At 43.5% G+C, this 23,182-nt stretch overlaps 2 protein-coding genes across 2 annotated transcripts; both read right to left on the bottom strand.

The window, feature by feature from the left end:
• Positions 1-2,658: 2,658 nt before the first annotated feature.
• On the bottom strand, positions 2,659-11,734 carry gyg1a (glycogenin 1a). Its single transcript, XM_063219152.1, has 7 exons — positions 11,617-11,734; positions 10,809-10,944; positions 10,412-10,586; positions 10,001-10,163; positions 5,621-5,747; positions 4,450-4,672; positions 2,659-3,830 (listed from the first exon to the last, which is right to left on the bottom strand). The coding sequence occupies exons 1-7, from the start codon at positions 11,621-11,623 to the stop codon at positions 3,666-3,668; spliced, it is 996 nt and encodes a 331-aa protein (XP_063075222.1). The 5' UTR covers positions 11,624-11,734; the 3' UTR covers positions 2,659-3,665.
• Positions 11,735-14,691: 2,957 nt separating this feature from the next.
• agtr1a (angiotensin II receptor, type 1a) lies at positions 14,692-18,005 on the bottom strand. Its single transcript, XM_063219151.1, has 2 exons — positions 17,666-18,005; positions 14,692-16,838 (listed from the first exon to the last, which is right to left on the bottom strand). The coding sequence occupies exon 2, from the start codon at positions 16,757-16,759 to the stop codon at positions 15,614-15,616; it is 1,146 nt and encodes a 381-aa protein (XP_063075221.1). The 5' UTR covers positions 16,760-16,838; positions 17,666-18,005; the 3' UTR covers positions 14,692-15,613.
• Positions 18,006-23,182: the final 5,177 nt, after the last annotated feature.

Raw genomic sequence — 23,182 nt, 5'->3', positions numbered from 1 at the left:
ACATGGTGTGAAAACCATGTGGTGTGGTGTGGTGTGAAAACCATGTGGACTAGAGAATGTGTGTGGAGTGTGTGGAGGCGGCGCGCTGAGGGGGAGACAGCCACACAGAGAGGTCATAAGGGGCCCGGGGCCGTTCCGGGAAGCCGGTTTAGTGACTTACCTGAGAACCTCTGTGTCGGATTAAAATGGGGTGTTGTTAACTGGGGATGACCATCTGTTCACATCAGCCAGTGGAAACATTGGGTGTTTCTTGAATTCAATCTAAGAGAGGACATTGCATGAAGTAAAAAAAAAAAAAAAAAGAGCATTCTGATGCAAGAATTCCATGCATGCTCTTGTTTTATGTTATCGTGGGGATATATACTGTAGGTGAGGTGGAGTGATCTACACTAGTCTATAGGGCCATCCACAGTTAAAATGACTGATCTAAAACAGTGTTTCCCAACCTTTTTTGTCTTGTGTACCCCCTAAGCCTTTTTGCCATACCATGAGTACCGCCTCACTCATGCTCTATATCCCAATGTGACTATGCTTCATACATTTTTTCATTTTTCAAGTACCCCTTGCAGTGTGCTCGCGTACCCCTAGTGGTACACGTACCCCTGGTTGGGAAACACTGATCTAAAACACCAACAACTCAGTGATAGTACTAATCTGTTTGTTCAGAGGAGTAGATGTGTGCACATCCCAGCCGATGGGTCAGGTGCATGACAACTGTGATTAAGCTCCAATATAGAAGTGCATGAATAAAGTGTATAGAGTGAATAAAGTCCGCAACACTGCTTGTCTTCTGTGTTAAATTTAATAGTGAGAGGCCCTGTCGTGGCCAACCAGTAGGGCACTCGCGTGCCATGCGGCTGACCTGGGTTCGACTTCCGGCCCGGGTCCTTTGCCGACCGACTCTCAGGTTTTCATGAGGACCTGAAGGTCGAAACAAACATTGCGCTCTCTTTATTAAATTTAACACAGAAGACATGCAGTGTTGCAGCAGACTTTATTCACTCTACCTGGATCAGTACTAATCTTTTCCCATAGGGAATAAAAAAACAAATATAAACAAACCCATCTCCAATCTACCCACTGTCAGGGCCAAAACATACCAAGGCGGAACGGAACGGTCACGGGACGAACGCGGTCTTTCTGCTTAGTTTTGGCCGGCGTGCTTTTCTCTGCCTTGCACACTGACAGCGTCGGCGTGCGCGGCCAGTCCTATTCAAAACTCTCCCCACAGCTAAAGCTAGCATGCTACTTTGCCATTCATTTGAATGAGACACCGCCGGTCGCCGGCGTGAAAAATACGCTCGAGTTCTATTTTCCAAATGCAGCGCGGCGCGGAGCCGGCTCCCGCGCCGCTGACGCCCGACTACCGCCGGTTGGTGTGTAAGGACAGATAGGTTTCAATGTATTTTCACTGACGCCGGTAAAAACCGTGGCCGTTCCGCGCCGCTTTACCGCCTTGGTGTGTCAGACCCCTTAAAAGGTTCACCAATTATTTCCAGTGAACGTACCGAGGTGAGTTACAACTACACCACAGTCTTTGCATGCCTTCACCGGAAATGTACTGTTTGTGTTGCAACAGAGGCATCTGTCCCTGACAGAAAGGTAAGGTGTCAAGTATTTACATTGCATCATGTCTTGAGTTCAGTTTGACACCTGTCCTTAATTTCCATCGGGATTAATAAAAGTACTCGACTAACTTCTTTTCCAGACAGATATGAAGTACGCACCGATAATGAGTAGACCCCCTTTGAAAAGTAACATTTTCCCCGTTATTTCCAAAATGTGCATTGAGTAAGTTTAATACATCTGTTGAGTTTACAAAAGAAAAGTAAGGTTAATACTTTTGTTCCAATTTTTTTTTTTTATTATTTTGGTGCAAAAGTGAGTACATCCTTATGTTAAAATTCCATAGAGAGGATCATGATCTGCTTCAGTAGTCTCACAGTACATGTTTACGTGCATGTCTCTTTTAGTGAAATTCAGCTTCCAAATGTTGATCATGCAGCCTCAATCCAAGTCAGTCCCACTACCGTTCTTGACTGTAAGCATGGCAAACTTGTCTTTGTACTTGGTTACCACCACATACAGTATGTTATACACCATCGAAAGCAAATTTGTTTATCTTGGTGTCATCAGAGGCAAACAGACTAATGATATGTATTGCGGGAACCATGTCCTGTGATCCATGGCACCATGATAAACAAATTAGTTTTGGATGGTGTCATGCATGTGTGGTGGTAACCAAATAGTACAAATAAAAGTGTCCCTTGCTTACAGTCAAGCATGGTAGTGGGACAGACCGTTTTGGGCATCATGTATGCAGTCAACATTGGGAAGCTCAATTTCACCAAAAGAAACATGCATGTGAACATGTGCCATCCCTACTAAAGCAGACCATGATCCTCTTTGTGACATTTTAACATACAGTGTACTCAATTTTGATCTTGAAAAAATTGAAAAATGTAATTTATTATTCATATATTAGTAACCTTACTTTTCAGCTGTGAGCTCAACAGATGTTGTATCACAATTACTCTATGCACATTTTCACTTGCGTGCTCATCAAAATACTGTTCAAAACTTAACTTTTCAAAAGGGGTGTACTCATGAAGGGTGTGCACTCCAGAAAAGCACACGGGTGACAAAAAAAGAAGAGGCTCTTGTCATTGTCTTTTATTTCTCAACTTGCAGACACAGGGCTTTAGTTACAGGTGATGGGGGTCACTGAACCAAACAGTCATTTACCACAAAGAGTTACAGATAAGAAAACCAAAGGGCTTGAATGGCGTAACGAAACACAAGACACTGCCTTAACCTGCCCACTGGAGGGAGAGGCTGAGTGGAGGGTTAAGGGTCCGACAGGCGACTAGGCGGCGTTAAGGGCAACTCGGGCACGTGCTTGTCTCGGGAGCCATGACACAATGGCCTCCTTGTAAACAGTACCAAGTTAAGGCAGCTGCAAAACATGGAGAGAAAAAAAAGTCTATGACACTTCACTTTCAACCCATCATGGGTGAGACCAGGAGGTTTTCTTGTCAGTGACCTCTTCTGAGAGCCTGTGGAGGTTAGTCATGTACAAAATGATGAAATCTTGTTCAATTTGACGTCATTAGTACACAATGTGCCAGCCTACGTTCTCAGACCACTGGAGTGAGGGCATGGAAGGAAAAAAAAACAACTAAAACAACTAGTCGTGGAGTGTTACTTCACAAGATTCTGTGGAAGGTGTTACAGCAGGTCTGAGTTACATGTCTAAGTTGACATTCATGGGTTAACTTTCTAACTGCACAAGATGCTGGTTTGAGTTAAAACGTCACAGTGACAGAAATGAGATCTGGGATTAGGTTGGCCGTGGAAAGCTGCATAGCTGTGTGAGTTTGTGAGTGTGTGTGTGTGTGTGTGTGTGTGTGATGCCACCGTAAACATGGCAAGGAAGGTTCAGTCCAATCTTATTGCACTGCTGTGACTTTCTACTTAAAAGTTAGAAACACTGAACAGAAAGGGGACGAGGGGAGAGGAGAAGGAGGAGGAGAGGGGCGTACGGATCTCAGACATTTCAGGAACTTGAGCTCAGCTTCAGTCATCAGGCTGGTGGAATCCTTCATCTTGCCATGCTTTAAGACGGAATCCATTGAACACCAAGTCCATCATCCACATTCTCTAGTCTACTTCAGGAAGGAGTCGAGCTTTCTCTGGATGTTGTCAAAGGAGTCCATTCCCATGTAGTCTGCCTGGCCCTGCTCCCACTGCTGCTGGCGCTCTTTAGAGGAGATCTGTGGGGGAAGGGGAGCCTGGGAGTGGACCTTGGAGGCAATTTCATGGACCTCCTCCTGCATAGACATAAACACACACGCACACACGCACACGCACACACACACACACACACACACACACAAACACACACATACATACATACACAGAGGGCCATTCAGAAACTGAGCCAAACACATGAATGAAACATATGACTAGCCAGTTGTGCGCTAAAAACCACACAGCTAAAATGCATTGACAAACCAGTTACCTAGTTATATAATTCCAAAGCTACAATTATACATCTTTATCAATGTCAATCAATCAATCTTTATCGATCAATCTATTAATCCGTTTTTTCCCCCAGTGACTCAATATATCACAGTGGGCGAGACTGAATGTCTACTATTAAAAAAGGGGTCAGTATACATGGGTTCACCGTGTTTATAAACAGTGTTGTGAGGAGGGGCAAGACACTGGCAGGCTGCCAACCACGCGAGTTAATTTTTTTTGAACGACAGTGGTTTCCAACAATCAGAGGTTGAGTTGTGTACAGCTAGAGTCGCGCAGCCAGGAGAAAACAAAAATGTAGAACTATATAAAGTAACTGATTCAATCTATCCCCGCACCCAACCCCCCCACAACAACCAACCCTGCCCGTAGTAATTTTCCATTGTGTGTGTGCAGTGCACTGCTCACCACTGATTCGCATCCAGTTAGGAATGGCTGGTTGCCATAGGACTCCTTCATCATGGGCACCACTGAGGACGAGAACAGCTCCCACCACTGCAGCAGGTAGTTGGGGTGCAGGGTGGACGGGTCCTGCGACTGGCCCTTCACAGACTTGTTCTTGGAGTCGTACGTGTAGTTCCATGGCTTGATTTTGCCAAGAAAGTGCACCACTTTTGCTTCTTTCCCGTACCTAGAGTGGAGTGGAGGCAGTAAAAAACAGCTAACTGAGAACGAGGAGGAGATGTGGATTGTTTGCAAAGTTTTAGTATACAAGAAGACACAGTTGAGTTTTATTTTGAAGTAATTGAGTCGGTCGCATGCATTTTGTATTGTACTTGTATTGTGTTTTGTAATGGAACAAATGCAGTGCATGACTTTGTCAGGCGAAATAGGCAGATCCAGGACACTGTGTGTTATGCAATGACTAATCATTTGTGCCGGTCTTTAACTCTCCACCACAGTGTGTCTTTCATTGGCCCGGCCCGGGCGACTATCGTTACACTAACATGGCTCATGCGGAAAAAACACAACGACTAGGCAGCCGGCTCTATTCAGAAGGACATCTAGAGCTACCATAAAGGTCTTAAAAATAAACCCTGCTATTTTGGGAGGCTGCTATCTGCCGGGTGGATGTTGGTAGGTAGAAGGCCAGGAACAGAGGGTATTTTCACCACCCCTACTACTCATCTCCGGTTGCGGAATGCCTCTGTGTGGACATGCGCCCATGTGACCTTTGGTTTGATTTATCCACCAAACATGAAAGCACCCACCACGGACGGACGCCACCAAGACAACACACACACACACACACACACACACACACACACACACATACACACATACACATACAAGTCATACACTACACACATAACGTAGCAGCACTGAAGGATATGGCCAGATGCAGCCAGAGATACTGAGGTTTAATTACAGGCAATGTGGCAATACTGCATAGGGGCGGCCAAGGATCCATGTGGGTGTCTCAACGTAATATGCAACTGTGTGAGACCACAGTGCAATGACTGTGCTAATTTCTGTTGAGTGTCACTACTGGAACAACTGGCACAAAAATGGAGGGTTTTTTTTCCCGTGTGATCCAAGAAACACTAGCTCATTGAAGAAGTAGTGGAGTGTCACTTACTGCTTAAATGCTGGAAGGTAGGAATAAATAGCAATACTGCTGAGATTGTAGATGAAGGGGAGGTGCTTGGATATGTCCTCTGTTGCCCAGGTGTTGAAGTAGCTATTTAGCACCCCTTGGTCCCCGCCTGTGGACAACACAGTCAACATGTTTTTATTATTGACATACATACAGCATGTTGTGGTTTGGATTGATTGATTGATTTCTTGACCTGATCATATAATTATTATTCATGGATAATACAGTTTTTGAAAAGTCTGGTAAAGGTGGATATGACGTCACATCACAAACGTACACCTTCACCAGACATTCAAATACTGTATTATCCGAGAAACCGAGAAGTCCCAACAGGCAATCCACCGACGTGTTATGAGTGGTAGTATACCGTAATGAATAAATTAAAAACAACATACGTTGTGCATGAAACAAAAATGGCCCATAGGAAGTCGTTCCATGGATATAACCAAACCCAATATCTTCGGCAGAGCTCTAAATGACACACGTTTTACAGGGGTGAGTAGAACATGAGGTTATAATGTGAAATCAAGGGCCTAATGTAAAAATAATGTTCTCCTTTAACAAAGGGACAGCATATATTAATAGCATTTAAAAGGTACACTGTGCAAGATTTTTAGTTGCTTATTTCCAGAATTCATGCTACCCATTCACTAATGTTACCTTTTTCGTGAATACTTACCACCACCATCAAATTCTAAGTATTCATTATGACTGGAAAAAAAATGCACTTTTCATACATGAAAGGGGGATCTTCTCCATGGTCCGCCATTTTGAATTTCCAGGAATAGCCATTTTTAGCTACAAAAATGACTGTATTTGGGCCATACTAAAAAATATTAGTTTATTACTTAGTAAACTTTCATGGAAAGATCAAATTCGGCAATAGGGAGCCCAGTAGTGTAGTGCAGTGTAGTTGCAGTACCTTTTTTGACCATTTCCTGCACAGTGTACCTAAATGCAAAATATACAAGATTATAGCCATAAGACTAATTTCCATCTTTTGTCCTTTGGCAGGTTTGATGGTCCTTTGAAAAGAAATAAAAACATGTTTTGCACAAATTTTAAAAACAAGTTTAAGATTTAAAAATAAATAATACAAAAACGAGTTAAAAAAACAACTACCAATAGAGACAATGCAGAGATATGTTGACAGTGTTGATTATCCAGAAGCCATGATTTTATATGTTGACTAAACAACTTCAGCAGACTTGGAGGAGATGCTGGAAAGGCTCATGGTGCCACGGTGTGAAGTATATAGTTATCCACTGCGATAATATATCCATACATTTTTAAGTTCACACTGTAATTATTATTGTCAACATGGTTATCCTGACACCCCTAGTTATCTACACTGAATCCTGCTTCTGAATACTTGAGTGTGTTTACTGATATTAAAATCATGCAATGCAAGAAACCAACACCAAACTGAATCATCATACAGGAAACGTTTCAACACCATCGCCACAGTATAAACCACACCTAAAAGTAAATTAAACCGGACATTTTTTTCATCACAGCACTACGTGTCATGTCCTGTCCTCAGTTGGCTCCATGACAGAGGAACATGGAGGAGGCCACTAACACATTTCTCAAGTTACTTCAACCAGACCCGTCGCACATCTAGCCCACACACTGCTGATCCCGTACACGTGGCCTTATAGTAGAGTTCACAGCCAAGGCTACAGCTGCTGAGACATGAACCACATGCATGGTAAATGTTACATCTATCAATATAACAAAGTCACACCACCCTACATCACCCCACCCGCTTGTCTTTACATTAACACATAAATAGAATGATAAGAGAGTGATGTGGCAATAGTGTCCCCTTAAACATTAGACAAGGGCGGTCAAGCATGTGGGATGTTGCAACACTGCTGGGCCTGCCTGCCTGCCTGCCTGCCTGCCTGCCTGACTACCTGCCTGCCTAACTGCCTCCCTGCCTGCCTGCCTGCCTGCCTGCCTGCCTGCTGGCCTGCCAAACAAGCTACCTATAGATACTCACTCACGCGTCTTTAACAAGTGGGGAACTGTTTGGAGTAAATGAAGAAGAATTTAGGAGAACTACACTGGTCACTAGCAAGCAGTAGTTCATTGGTCAGGCTACATTGACCGATTATAATTTCTCCTCAGACAGAAATCTAGATAATTCAAATGCAAAACAAGAAAAAACAATTGCAAATAGAAACGTCAGAGCACAATGACCTGTGAAATAGGCAATAGTGAGGCGAAGGGTTCACAGAGCAAACATCATAGTTCAAGTGTTATCCATTCCCAGCAGATAGCGTAGGGGCTCTGCGGTATTGCAGCCCCCGAGTAAACTCTGTCTGGTAATAACTTCATAACTGATACCTGCCCGGGCCTGCTTGTATTACTAACTATGTCTTCAACTAGTCCAGAGTTTGTTTGTTTGTTTACATTTATGGCCAAATATGCAACTGTGGCTATTTCATGGCCAGTACAGGTAATAGAATTCGCCTCAAATTAAAAATCTACAATGATATAAATAATTGAATAAATAGATTAAATAAGTTTGGTCACATCAATACATTTTAAAAAGTTCAAAACCTTTAAAGGTGGGACCTTATTAAAAATTCCAAAAATAGTGTCTTCTTTAAAAAACTGTTGTCTTTTCCTTCTGATAGCAGGGCAAGTTAGAATATGCTTAATTGATAAGAGATGTCCACAAAAATCACAGAGGGGAGGTTCACTTCCAGTTAGCCAACTAGTCCAGAGCTATTGCCCTACAATATCAGAACGCAGTATCTTGAAAATGGACGAAAATGGGTTTAGACCGGAAATTGGCTTTAAAATACCTTCTTTTTCTTGCGTTAAAATTTTTTGGTCCAACTTGGTCCCGTTTCGGGAAAAAACGATAAAAACTGATTATACTGCGCTTTTTGATTTTAGGAGGTTACGTCGTACTAGCCAAGAACGCAGTATAATGCGAATTATACTGCACTTCTCCATTGACACCGTGGTTTTGGTGTAGACAGTAATACCACAACAGAACGCAGTATATGATTTTTCAGCTAAAAAAATAATCAGAATGTTTTTTTTTTTTGCTTTTTTCTTGTGTGCATAAATTTCCACCATAAAAAAGTATTATATGGAAGTGTCATCACCACTTTACCTCCAACACAGTCGCGTGGCCAGAAAGGAAACTTTAAAGCCTCTTTTCTCAGTTTGCCATTTTGAATTATACTGCGTTCTGAAATTGTAGGGCAGTATACTGATGCAACATGACATGCCACCCCGGCCCGACACCACCACTTCTAGTTCCTAGTAATATGATTCCAGAGAACAATGCAGAAAGCCCATAGGATAGCTGTGACTCAAGTAGATGCTGGGCTCCAGTGACAGCAGCTTGTCTCGTGGCCGTGTGTTTGGGACGACCCGTGAAGAACCACACAGTCAAACTCAGAGTTGAACCTCACTGCACATCCCCCCATCCAAAATAACTCTTGAGGTGTAGACACACAAGCCACGTGTGTTTGCTAACCAGGGCGGCTGAAGAACTTACTTGAAATGGTGGTGAAAGTATTACTGTAGATGTTTTTTTTTAAAAACCTGAATGTAGACACCGACGGCCATTGTTTATTCTAAGCAGCTGGCTCAGTTTAGCTCGACTGAATAAATGTTCCTCTGTAACGGTCACGTCAGAGAAAGTAGAACCACTTGCCGCAAAATTCTACTTATAACAAATATGTTGCCCCAGGCTCTGTATCTTGTACATTCCAATCCTTTCAGACATTTCTGAAAAGGTTATCTAACCACAATTTCTTAGGAATATGGAAATGGTACTTTTCAGAAACTGCCCTTGCAACCGCTGCAAACAATCCCACTATGGCAGAGCTATTGAAATGGAGGCCCTGGGGCAAGATGCGGCCCTTGGATGGCAAGGTTTTGGCCCCCCACAAGGTCTGAACAAAATGAAAACATAACACTTCAGGTTGGGGATATCTCTCCTATGCATTCATATGAGAGTGAAATCTTCTCTGATAAAAAAAGACCATCCTAAAGCTACTAAGAAATAGAGAAGCGAATATCTGTTCATTCCTGAAAGTGATCCACTTGTTTCGCATCCAAACCTCGGACACTGTGCTGCTCGCGGTTTGGCAGATTCTATGTTTGGCCGCTTTGCTGGAAGGAATTCGAAAAACTGGCCCTCAGTGACTTTTAATTGAAAACCCCTGCACTATGGACTTCTCACAGGGATGGGAAAGGTTCACTTTATCAGTAATACAGGGACGATGATGCTGCACGTTCAGAGTAATCTGTGTAGCAAACAAAGGCACCTGCGACTCAGATATTGCTGGGAATGTTTATGAGCACAAACGCGTTTAACGACCTAAAACTCACCATCAAAGCTGCCTTTCTCCTCGCAATGAGTCAGGAGTTTTCCGTAGACTTCTTTAGAGGGACGGAATACGAACACGCCAGAGTTGAAGCAGTCAGGCCAGCCGGGGTCTGGAGCAGCAGACAACTCCTCTCGCTCAAACAGCTCATCGATATTTGCCAAAACCTGAAAGGCAAGTCCCAAGAAGGGAAATGGTCATATTAACTTCACATTCACAGTACATAGCACAGCACACTCTCTGTGAAACGTGGCTTGTGTTCATTCTTGGTTTAAATGAAGTCCTGTTTCAAACTAAGATGTGACCTCAGAATCCATTCTTCACTACATCTCAACTCATGTTGAATGAGCAGAGTGCTCAAGCTCTCTCAAGAATCAGTGGATTTTTTCCTTTAATTTTTACAAGAAGCACTGACCAGTGTGTCAGCATCCATGAAGACGCATTTGGAGTACTGTGTGAGTGTCCAGCAGTGCAGTTTGGTGAAGGTGACACCCAGTTCCGGCCTCTTCATCATGGACAGATGTGCAGTGTCTCCGCTGTCCAGGACATCCACCACCAGCACCTCGTCATAGAGCCGATTCAGCACTTGCCTGCCCATGTTCGCACACAAAGCACAGGGCGAGGAACGTTAATCACAGGCCAATCAATTTCTATTGCTGATGCATCACATAGCCCAGCATCACACATTTTAATGTTGGTTACTACTAGAGTAAATAGTAATTCATCACTGGTTACTACACAGATAACCATCGTGTAGGCCTACAAGGTTTTGTTTATTTTGGTTCAAAATCACAGTTGTTGTGGTAACATACCTGACTGGATCAGCAACATGTGTACCAATTAGAACAACCAACTTTTTGGATGTGTTGTGGTTTCTTAACGACTGGGCCAGTACCATTGCACCTTTGGCGTAATTGTCGTTGGTGGCAAGTGTTACAAATGCCTGGTCTGCAGAATGAGAAACATTGTAACATAAGTACGTTGTTACATAGGCCTACACATTTTGCCACATTGTAACTTACTAAACCAATCATGTCAACATGCTCTTCCTGGGTTTCGTGCTTGACCAAAGTAAAGTTGCGACATGGCCCTTCTTCTCATATGGCTGAAACAAGTTGAACCCGACGGGGGTGTGTTTCTACATCTGCTGCAGGCTGCATGCAGTAGCTAGCCTACGCCTGGGTAGCCTACGCGGCGTAGCCTACGTGCAAAACTCACGTTCGCTACTGAACACCAGCGAACTTCAACATCCTACAGTGGTGACATCTTGTTCCCTTTTTAACGTTGGCATTTTATTACCTTCCACACACGAACGAAGGTCCATAAGATGACAAATGCATCCTGATCAAATAGAAGTGCGTAGCACAGTAGTAGGCCGATGCATGTCACCAATTTCAACAAAGCTGTAGCATCCTTACTCATGCAAAGCACACGATGTTCCCTAACCAGACCAGACTTTAAATCTCTCTCCGTTTTATTTGTAGGCGGTACGAAACTGCAAATGCCGATTTGTGCTAGCCTAATGTGTGAACATTTAAAGTTACGCTGCCATTTAAAGCAACAAGAGCATGTTTCGAAAAATGTATAGATAGCAAACAAAGACTGTTGCTTCGCACGTACCTGCCATGGTCGCTTTATCAGACACAGGACTTCGGGGTACCAGCTGGATGTGGGAGAACCGAACTGAGACACCACGCAGAAAGGTCGGGCAACACCTCACACTACATGCGCTGATGTACGACTCACACGTGACGCAGCACACGCCCCCAAATTTCCCAACTTCCCAGGCTACATGGGACCTGTGTTTTCCCTTTTTGTTATCTTTTTTCACTGCTGTTTTGAGCTATTTTGTGTATTTTGTCGTTAGGGATCATAAGCAATTTCATTCCAAATTTATAACATAATAATAATTAGGCCTATGAAAAATATTTAACATATTGGCCATATCTAGCCATTTGGCCTATAGACTACATCTAAACTAGTGGAACTTGGGCAGGTCATTGGACAAATTTAGAACACCTTTCCATTATTAATAATAGTGAGCAGTGTCCATGCTGCTTACTGAATATTATGTGTTATGTTTTGCCTGTTTGTATCAGCTGATAAGGTAAAGTGCCCCCCAGTGGTGACAGGACATCTGTGTCTGACTGCACTCAATCCCTTGCACCTCCCTTGCTGTTTCATTGCTGCTGCTCTGCCAGAACAAGTAGCATAGAGGCCTACAGGGTGTCTCCAAGATGTAGGCCTACATAAATGCTGGTAAAGTAGATTCTTTTTTTAGGTATGTTTGTGGGGCTTTATTATGACAGGACAGTGTGAGAGGAGAGGAAATGAGCAGGAGGCTGGGAAATGACCCCGTCCGGACTAGAACCAGGGTCCCCATAGGCATGCAAGCGCAAATATGGGGGGCTTAGCGCACTGCGCTACAGCGCCCCGCAAAGTAGTTTTTAAAACGTCATGTACTTTTTCAAGTGCAGAATATAGACATACATTTACTATTTTGCCACCTCCCAACTCACCGAATTTGTTTTTGGACAATTGCCTTTTTATTTTTATTTTTTTTCCCTGCCTGACTATTACCTGTGTTACACGTGTCTTGAAATGTCCATGTGTGCATTATGTGTATTTATGTAAGCTACTTAACACATTCATTTCCCCCGGGGATCAATAAAGTTACTCTACTCTACTCTACTCTACTCTTATCTACTCTACTCTACTCTACTCTACTCTACTCTACTCTACTCTACTCTCTACTCTACTCTACTCTACTCTACTCTACTCTTATCTACTCTACTCTACTCTACTCTCTACTCTACTCTACTCTACTCTACTCTACTCTACTCTACTCTACTCTACTCTACTCTACTCTACTCTACTCTACTCTACTCTACTCTACTCTACTCTACTCGTAGCACCTTACCAGACACCATCCGGAGGGACGTTGTAATAGTCACTGAAAAAAAGTAACTACCATAGTAGTACTACACCACTATGACAGTGCACAGGGCCTTTAGTAATACATTACGACTTGGTCATTGCCATTCAGCTAATTAATAACAGGGGTAGTGTCTTAAGGGGTAAACTGATTGTCTCTGAAAGTGAACGCAACCATTGAAACCATTTGTGTGCACAAAAATGGCAATAGAATTGTGTGTGTCTTGCATTGTCAGCAGTTAAGAATAGATTTCAGTTTGAGAAAAGACAAGTGACCAAAAAAATATGTAAATTCTATTAGAATTTGATAATTACATGAATTTACATGAATAAACACAATGACCTAAACTGTGTAGGCTTATAGGTTTTTTCGGGACACCCTGTATGACATGATATCTAGGCCTGTACCAAGAACACAGTTCAAGCAAGGGACATTCACCAGTTTACAACTTTACTGGGAGATTGCTATTTGCAAGACATTCCACTCCTGCGTCAAAAGGCACACCTCAAGGAGGCACTGTGGCGCAGCGCGCTAAGCCCCCCACATTTGGGCTTGCATGCCCACCCACGGGGAGCCCTGGTTCGAGTCCGGCCAGGGTCATTTCCCGATCCTCCCCTGTCTCTCTGTCCCATTCGCTTCCTGTCACCATCTTCAACTGTCCTGTCAAATAAAGGCATAAAAGCCCCTAAAAGTATATATACATATATATATAAAAAGGCACACCTCACAGTTCCCTTTATTTGGAGGCTGATTTTATGTTCACCCCAACTATCCAGTGTTTTATTTGGAGTTATTTTTATTCATATGACAAGAATATAAAGACCATGCTTTATACCATCAGAAAAATCGGTACTGTCTCCTAAAGGCCTTTTAGGTGAAAGTGGAAATGATGGATATGTTGGTTGTACTTGGGTCTACTTTGGTACAGGGCCCTGTCCACACCCAAGAAGGGGGGTAGGGGGTCGATTGGGTCCCCATTACATTGGGCTCGTTTTAAATGGAGCAGTGATGCTTTTGCTATGAAGCGTGCATGCACACTTTGCCAGTTTGATGCATTAACCAGAATGCATCAAACTGGCAAAGTGTGCATGCGCGCTACATAGCAAAAGCATCCCTGCTCCATCAAAAACAAACCCATTGAAAGCATTCAGGTGTGGCCCTTTCTGATGATTTTGTCTCGGATCCACCAAGGTTGCCATTGGTCCTGTAGTCAGCTTATGTTTGTTGTGTTTGTTTGTTTTACAGACAGCTAAGACTGCTGTAATTTATATCTGGAATGAAAATCTTGAGAGTCATTTCCGCCTGTTTCATCAAGGGTTATAACAACACTTCCGTTGATTAGATCAGTTGGTGAAATCAGTGGCTTAACTTGTGACACTATCCAAGCTGAAGGTGGTGATGGCTTTAGTAAAACACTTCATCTATTCTCATCAGGAACTGGCAGGAAAGTGGAGGGATTAGGTCAACTGGATAGTGTTTGTTTTGCTAATGGTAGATGTGTGTTTAGTTAAGAAGATGTGTTGATGGATGGATATAATGTTATTGAGATGATTAATATCAGTAATATCCGTAAAACACTGTACTTTTCCAAAAACAACCCCAGCCCAGAATATGGATTACAGTAATTACAGTAACGTGGATGGTCTGAACACAGTTTCTGACACATCATCCTTATTGCTTAAATGCACAACAGACAATAGCCTACATGAACTCACTCTGGGTTTAGCAGTCCGGTCCATTTACTCCAGATAGCTATTTCCTGCCTGTTAATCATCATAAATGGTAAATAGTAGATGTTTGAATAATAATTTAACACTCAATAATATTGCTAATTTTTTTTACTGCTGCACATGAAACAACATTGACACCACATGCTTTATTTTGGATGCACCATATGACGTTTTCTTTTTTTTTCTTTTTCTTGGCACTACTGTCACCTGGGCACTGTTGGATTATGAAGTCTACCAGCAACAATATCAGTAATACATACATACATTACATTGTACATTGTTACAGTACCAGTCACAATTGCCAGTCATCTTATTACAGAGTCTTTCTTGTCTTGTCTTGACAGTAGCTGACAGCTTTTGCCGCTAACAGCTTTTGCTGGGCCCAGGACAAAGTCATCTGAAAGGGCCCCTCATTCAATACATACAATGTATTGAAAACCCAATTTGGGGCCCCCTGTCTCTCTGGGCCCGTGACAACTGACCCATTTGTTCCCCTCCCACCCGTCGGCTACCCTGGCTATCTTCAATGATTTACCGTCCATTTTTTTAGGAATAAAAACTTTAAAATGATACAGCAGTTTGTACTGTTAAGTGAAGGTCACATCTTCAATATTTTCTTGTATACAAGTGCACGTATATCGGTCATGAGTAGGAATACAGTTAAGTCCCCATGCCATATATGTGTTGGCTTGTATATTGTATTTTAAGAGCATCTTTGTTTTAGGCAGTAAGAAGTTAATTACTTTTTTACATTGTTTATAATTGTCTTAAATAAAATGTCTTGCTGTCTTTCATTGTCTCTCAGTAAAAAAAAGTTTATCTTTCAAGCACAGTACAGTGTGAGCTTAACTGTGCGAGATTTTAATTTAAAAAAAACATTGTTTTTATTTCTAGCCATCCGCTTCTTCACAGGAACCGTACAGTGCTTGTTCTCGCTCTCCCATCCCAGTCATTACTTCTTTTCCTCTAAGTGCTCGTTTCGAGACAGCGAGGAGGTCTTGGCAGCAGTGGTGAGAACCTGGCTGTCGGAGGTGCGGTAGGAGAGGGTGCTCATCTTGGTGGAGAGGTTGAGGTGGTGGTTGTGGTGGACGCCGTGTCGTGGCGGCAGGCCCTTGCCACCGCAGCGCAGCAGGCTCAGCAGACTCCGGCGGAAGTTCTTGCCCACGAAGCCGTACAGGATGGGGTTGACGCAGGAGTTGAAGTAGGCGATGCAGATGGTGAAGGGCATGGCCGTGTCGACGGCGTCCAGCACGCCGCAGTCGCTGATGACGTCCAGGTGCAGCAGCATGTACAGCAGGCTGCAGAGCTGGTGCGGCGCCCAGCACAGGAAGAAGGCCAGCACGGCCGCCGCCAGCATGTACAGCACCTCGTCGCCGTGGCAGCGGTTGTTGCCGCCCCGGACGCCGGGCGGGACGCCGGCCCTGGGGCCGTGGACGGCGCGGCCGATGAGGCAGTAGCAGGTGAGGATGACGGCCAGGGGAACCAGGAAGCCCAGCACGCTCTTCATCAGGCTGAGGGGCACCAGCCAGTGGCTGGAGGTGTTGCTGAGGATGCCGCAGACGGTGATGTCGGTGCCGTTGATGGGGATGGTGCTGCGCGTGTGGGCCATGGGCAGGCTGAGCAGCAGCGACACCGTCCAGACCAGCACGCAGGTCAGGTGGGCGTAGCGCACCGTGCGGTAGCGCCGGGACTCCATGGGCCGCACGATGGCCAGGTACCGGTCGATGCTGAGCGCCGTGAGGAAGAAGACGCTGGTGTAGAGGTTGAAGAGGATCATGGCCGCCGTGGCCTTGCACAGGAAGACCCCGAAGGGCCAGTGGTAGCCCATGGCCGTGACGACGGCCCACAGGGGCAGGGTCACCAGGAAGGTCAGGTCGGACACGGCCAGGTTCAGCACGAAGATGTTGGCCACCGTCTTCATCTGCATGTAGTAGCGGATGACGGCCACCACCATGCTGTTGCCCACCACGCCCAGGACGAAGTTGCAGCCGTAGACCACAGGGATGAAGGTGAAGATGAAGGAGTGCGTGCCCGTCATGTTGCAGTCCAGCGTGAAGCCGCCGCCGTTCACATTTCCTCCCTTTGTGGAGTTCTCCATTTTTTTGGAGGGGGGCAGCAGGATGCTGGACCCAAGTAGGCGAGAGTCAGTGAGAAGCAGAAAAGTGGTACGGGTTTCCCTGTGAGAGTAAAATAAATAAATCAGGCCACTGATCTTAAGCGATCAAAGACAGAATGGAAAAACTGAGGAAACGCTGACAAATCTCAGCTTGTTTGATACTTCCACTTTACAAGTCATTGTAAGGGTTTTGTATAAATACACAGTGTGCAGTGAAAGCTTTCAAGTCTTTTTTTGCCATGCACATAAACGCAGTTGACAGTTTCTGGGTCACTTTCTCATTAGGGCTATTCTTTCTGCTGACGTTGTTTCATGCTTTGACAAAACATCAGGGTCTCACATATTACACTTGTTTTGCTTCCCTCCCCTGGGATCGTCTAGTTAGTGAGAACATTTCGCTTAAGCCGGGACAGTTTGTTTATAATGAAGTAACAATAGATCTCTTCAATAGAACTTTCTTGGCCCCTTCACATGACATTGCATTGCTAACCTTGACCTGACTAAATGGGATCAAGTGTAGTATATTGAAGCATGTCAGAGGTCAAAGTCTCATTGAGCTTAACAAAGATGGAACACAGAATTTAGGACAGAGTAAAATGATCACAGAAATAAGTTGGTGCATCTGTTCACATGTGTCCTCCCTTGTGATATCAGGCCCAAAAAAAATTCAGATGGAGCAGCTTAAAAGTGAGACTAGAAGGAACCACAATCATTAATAATAAAAATGTTATGTCCAACAAATCCTATTGATAATTTAGAGAGCATTTGTTCTAATATGTTAAATAATACTACAAATAAATGCATATTTTTGAAGTAATAACTTAAATTCAAATTTATCAAATTAACATAAAGACACTGAAATAACAATACAGTGCTGGAAGCCTTTACCTTAAAATCACGAATGAAGATCACTGTTGAAAGCAATCCTGAATAAGTCGTTCCTGTGTAACAGTTGTTCCTGCCAGACCAAGCAGGCACCCAACACAGACATCAGTCGTCATCAACTTTATCGCCGTTCATCTCTTTTGCCCATTTTCTCAAATAGCTCCCAGCAACAAAAGTCCAAAAGTGTTCAGTCCCCCTTCAAAACACTCCACAAATCCTTGCTGGGTTCAAAGTCGATATCAATGCCAGCACTTGATACTGTGTTGTATGCAATTGCCAATGACCGCTTCACATGAACCTGTCTGAGTTGGACGTTAAGTGGTGTGCGTATCTGTCAGCTCTGTCGTACAACTGCATCCACTTGGCTACGTGCCCTCATCATACCACTCTTATATCCTCTGGGCCCACAGAGGGGGCTGGGCTTCAGCCATTGGTCAGATCTCCCCAGAGTCAGAGCGAGGGAGAGGGGGTGATGATGATGGAGCTGTGGGAAAGGGGTGAGAGAGGAGTGGAACAGAAAAGGAGAGACAGAGATTATGAGGGGGGGGTGAAGACGAGTTGCGGGTTGTGTGTTGTGGCGGTGGCGGACATTAGTAGGGGTGTAAGTAAAATAGCGAGAGAGAAAATAATTAAACAAAACTTCTTCATCTTTATTATTAATTTGCCACAAAATATTTTGGAAATACACCAAATCACATTAAAAAAAAATTGCAAGCCAATAAAAATGTGGTTTTCACGTCATTCATGTTCAGTTTGTTTATTCACCCGGTGGCTAGAAGACCACTGTTGTAATTCATATGTTTTACTGCCACTCTGCCTTGTGAGGTGTTGTCCATTCAAAGGCCTATTCTGAACAGACATGGCACAAGAAAACTGAGCATATACAAGACATAACTCAGGCCCGGCTGGTGTCTGCGTCATTGGCCCAATGTCACACATGACCATAACACACACAGGGCACCCAGACACCTACACCACAGCCAGCGCGGTCTTACATCAGCTGATGTCAAGTGCCTGTAAACGTCGTCTCCAGTGAGTCGATAGCACTACTTGCTCGCTGTGTGACCAGATGATTCACCAGCTCATTCCATTCGCTTGTCCACCCTTTTGTCCTGTACATCGTCCTGGGTCACAGCTGAGTCACTTGTTGTATGTTTCCTTCCGTCCTAAACATGGCATTTCTGGTAAGCATGCCCAGCATTGCTGCAAAAAATGCGACAATAAGCAAGCGCAACTCTCTTGCCTCGGGCAGACTTGCCTGGCTGTGTGTCTCATGGATGTATGTGATTCAGTAAGTGCTGCTGTGCTGCTGAGCTGCTGGTGGGGATCAGTAGACAAGCTGGCTTGTCCCCATCCTGTAAACAGTGAGGCAGTAGCAGATATATGAGGGCACAAATTCAGAGCAAAACATTTAAACAAGCACACAAGGCAGGATTTATGACGGCTCTCTCAGTCAGCTGTGTCTGTCACCTTTGACCTCTCACTGGGCATTGTACTTTGTAGTATAGGGCGTGGTAGAGTCTAATCTAATATTAGCCAATTCCTAATGTCTAAATAAAGTAAAGTGTGGCAAGGTAGCCTTTAGCTGCTATGCTGAAAAGCTTCAGAATCAGTTTCCAGATTCAAATCCTAATGTTGATCGTTTTAAATGCAGACTAAAGACAAAGCCGCTCTCAGATGCTTTCTCTTAGTTATTCCAAATTGTTCATTTTGATTTTAATGTTTTAACTTTCTTTGATTCTAATTATTAGAATTTGCTTTTATTTGGATAATTGCTTTTATCCTTTCCCTTTTTCTCACTGTGATGCCTTTATTTTTTCATTTCATTTGCTGCGCACTTATGTATTTATTTTTAATGAAGCACATTGAATTACATCTATGTATGAAATGTCCTATAGAAATAAAATGGCCTCGCCTAGGCCTACTCGGCTAGAGACACTTCAAACAGGTTCAAAAGGTTAACAATAACACCTCTGGGAATCTTGGAAACATGCCAATATCATAATGGGGAAAGCTTTTCTGTTGTTTTGACCAACCCCTAACACATTACATGGTCATATACACACTGATAACTGATTTGCAAGAGCAATACCAGTCACATACACCCATGGCCGTAGCCACATATGAGGTAAGGGAGGTCCGGACCTCCCTTATTTTTAGAGACAATAATATATATTTTTTAATCTCGGTTTTTGCATACACATTTCAATTAACGTTTTTATTTACATAGCTTTTGGTGTATGGGTGAGTGTGTGGCTGGCACCATTGGACAGGTCTCTTTCTGCCCTTTCCAAGAGTATGTGCATGACACGTGTCACTGACTCGGCAATTAATGTAATTAATTAATTTTAATTTCCAGAAACAGATATTTTCACCTGCAAAACATACTGTATTTTGGTCATACTAGTAAATATTAGTTAATTATTTAGCAAATATTCATGAAAAAAATTGGCAGAAGACACCACAGTTTCAATGAGCAGCGTAGTTGCAATAGATACTCCGGGCATCATGCAGCACCTTTAAAAAATTGTATGGACCTCCCTTATTTAAAACTCCTGGCTACGGCCATGCATACACCATCTCACATTGCCATGTACACATGCTGAGAAATTGAAAGACACACATACATGCAATGTACCGTCCGCTCACTTTCATGAGAAGGCTTACAGCTCAACAGCATCTGCTTTCTTTGCATCTGCACTTGTTGTTCTGTATATTTCCTGTGCACTTTGTATTTGCTAGTGATGTTGGCTATGATTATGTCTTCTTTTGAAAGTCGCTTTGGTTATAAAGCGTCTGACCAAATGTAATGTAATGTAATGTAATGTATTTCTCACTCTCAGGGCCACGTTCCCATTATCCATTGTCTGGCATTGCTGTTATCTAGCATGAGATCCAGTATCCTATTTATACCAAGCCCCACTTCCCTGTACATGGGGAGGTTTGTATGAAAGAGACATATCCGGCCGTGGGAGATTTCAGACTTCAATTCCTGCGATTGTAAATCACAGGAGGAGTTAACAGCACTGTCAAGGCGAAAAAATAAATACAGGCAAGAGAGCTTTTTTGTTTGTCCCAAGAGATACACGATAATGAGTATGGGAGAGGGGAGTAATGCAACATGTCCGGCACAATGAGGCAGGCAACCAATGAAACGGCAGCATGCACTTTTAATGCACTTCCTATGAGCAAAACTTAGAATTATGTTGCATAAATGTGAAGATCAATACGCTTAATATTCAGTCAAAGAATCTCTATCTCTCAGTCCCTATATGGGGGAATATTGACTAGTAAAGTGAACAATTGAAGGCATATGTTTCGCACTAACTAAATTACAGCTCATGGTATCAAGAGCGTAATCCAATGATTGTTGGGCAGAATGGTAATACTGCCCTCTGGGAGCGAGACTTCATACTGATACCTGGGAGCTGCAATTGACATTATTAAGGCCTGCAACCTTATTAAGGCTCTTTGTCGTGGTCCAATACCTACTGACACTTTTTCAATTTCTGAAAGTTCAAATACCCAAGTTACAAGTGTGGGTTTAAAAGTCTCAGCCATCACAGGGAAATAAGACTGACACTGACAGGATTAGCCTTGAGCGGCCTGCAGTGGCCCGTGGGACGGACCCAAACCCAATTGATATTTGGGCCCTTATACGCTCAATAACATGACACAGAGCACCAGCATTTCTACTGTCAGATGCGCCATAAATGATCGGATTGATTAGAAATGCAGCCAAAGCTGTTCCTCAAAATGAAATCGTCCAGAAACCTCCAGACTCCCAAAATCTCTCAGGTTTTATGATGGCACATAAATCTTGCGACCACAGGTAGATAAACTGTGGGGAGGAGGAGGATTACATACTGTACACGTCTGGCCGTCTCACCACCCCACAGTTTCCTGCAGTTTCCACAGAGGGTACAGTGCACCCGGACCGCAATGTTGCCATTCTCATGATGCTTTGGCCTGTGGTCGGCTGACGGGTCAGTGGCAGAGCCAGAGCCAGGGACAGTGTCAGCATCCTGCAGAGACCCTGGTCACCTTCACATGCTGAGTTTATTTTTCTACCTCTTTTTTTTTGCGCAATCCACAGTAATAGACTTAGATTGCCTCCTGTCTCGGATTATTATTTTTAGTAAGTTTCCGTTTGATTGATAAGAAGAGAGACCAGTAACTCTGTGGTGATGCTTTGATTTGAAGTTTAGCGTTTAGGCACCCACCCCCTTCGTTCCCCTCTCCCTAACCCCAACCTCCCCTACCTCCCGCCTCACCCCACTAGCTCTTGATAAATATAGATTACAGAGAGATGTTTTTTTCCCCGAATTGTCTGCCTACTTATGTAATTATGCTCTGTCCCCCAAGGCTGACTTCCCAGTCCTGCTATTGTTTCTAATTAATATTTATTTTTATTTCTGTTCCCTAAATCACGGAGGCCTTTGACACAAATGATTATTTGGCCAGTGCTATTTTTCTGGCTTTGTGAATTAACATGATACATTGGACATTAACATCATGCTATTATGTGCAATCAAATTACCATACATACAGCTTGTAAAACTCAAAGGAGTGGCCCTGACTTGCCTCAAACAGTAGGGCACTTCACTGTTACGTTGGGGACCCGGGTTCAATTCCGGCCCACGGTCATTTCCCGATCCTCCCTCATCTCTCTCTCCCACTCATTTCCTGTCACCATCTCAAACTGTCCTATCCAGTAAAGGTAGAACATTTTTTGTTTTTTTGTTTTTTTAAATTAAAAAAAGAAAAACATAACGGAGCAAAGTTCATACAAATGTTGTTTCATACAATTCAATACCTTTGCTAGAAATGTACTTGTGATTTTTTTTCTTTTCACTTGTAATTTTGAGTGAAAACACACAATCTAAGGACATATATATAAGTTATTGATGTCAGTCCCACAGACTGGGCAGTGTGGCACTGTAGGTCTACAATACTGTGTAAATGATGTGGCCATTGGAAAAAGACACAACTAAAAGTAATCAGTAGTAAATGCCTTAAAAAAGTAAATTACTTAAGTGCATAGTGCATCCAAAAGGACTGTGACCTTTTTTGGCTCCTTATATGGGCCCTCAACAGGTCTGCAGTTAGAGCAGCAAAAAACAATCGGAGCGTTATGTCATGACACACCAAGCACTTAACCTTAATCAAAGCTCCCTTTGAAATGTTGTGCCCTGTAAGAGCTGGAGTCTTTGTGTGTACTGTAATGGTGATGAGGCGGCTGCATTGACCTGCTCCGTAAAATGTTTGATTTGGCTCGACATGGCGCTTTGTAGTCTACCTTGAACTCATCATCTCTCAGGCCTGCAGCCTGACAATGAGCGGAGGGTTCACCATCCTTTGTCTGCCTCTCTCAGTAGCCTACAATCTCTCTCTGTCTCTCTCTGTCTCTCTCTGTCTCTCTCTCTCTCTCTCTCTCTCTCTCTCTCTCTCTCTCTCTCTCTCTCTCTCTCTCTCTCTCTCAGTACAATCACAATGAAGCACCACTGTGCCACATATGTG

This window comes from Engraulis encrasicolus, chromosome 16, assembly GCF_034702125.1.
Source record: "Engraulis encrasicolus isolate BLACKSEA-1 chromosome 16, IST_EnEncr_1.0, whole genome shotgun sequence".
NCBI lineage: Eukaryota > Metazoa > Chordata > Actinopteri > Clupeiformes > Engraulidae > Engraulis > Engraulis encrasicolus.
The sequence above is the reverse complement of the archived record's forward strand: the minus strand, read 5'-3'. Positions and strand labels throughout refer to the sequence as shown.

Excerpts from the sequence above, each read along its gene's own strand:
- agtr1a (XM_063219151.1), bottom strand. The coding sequence starts at position 16,759 with ATGGAGAACTCCACAAAGGGAGGAAATGTGAACGGCGGCGGCTTCACG.
- gyg1a (XM_063219152.1), bottom strand. Across the intron at positions 5,748-10,000 it reads GGAGAAAGGCAGCTTTGATG|GCGGGGACCAAGGGGTGCTA; the intron begins GTGAGTTTTAGG and ends TGTTGTCCACAG. Across the intron at positions 4,673-5,620 it reads TACCTTCCAGCATTTAAGCA|GTACGGGAAAGAAGCAAAAG; the intron begins GTAAGTGACACT and ends ACTCCACTCTAG.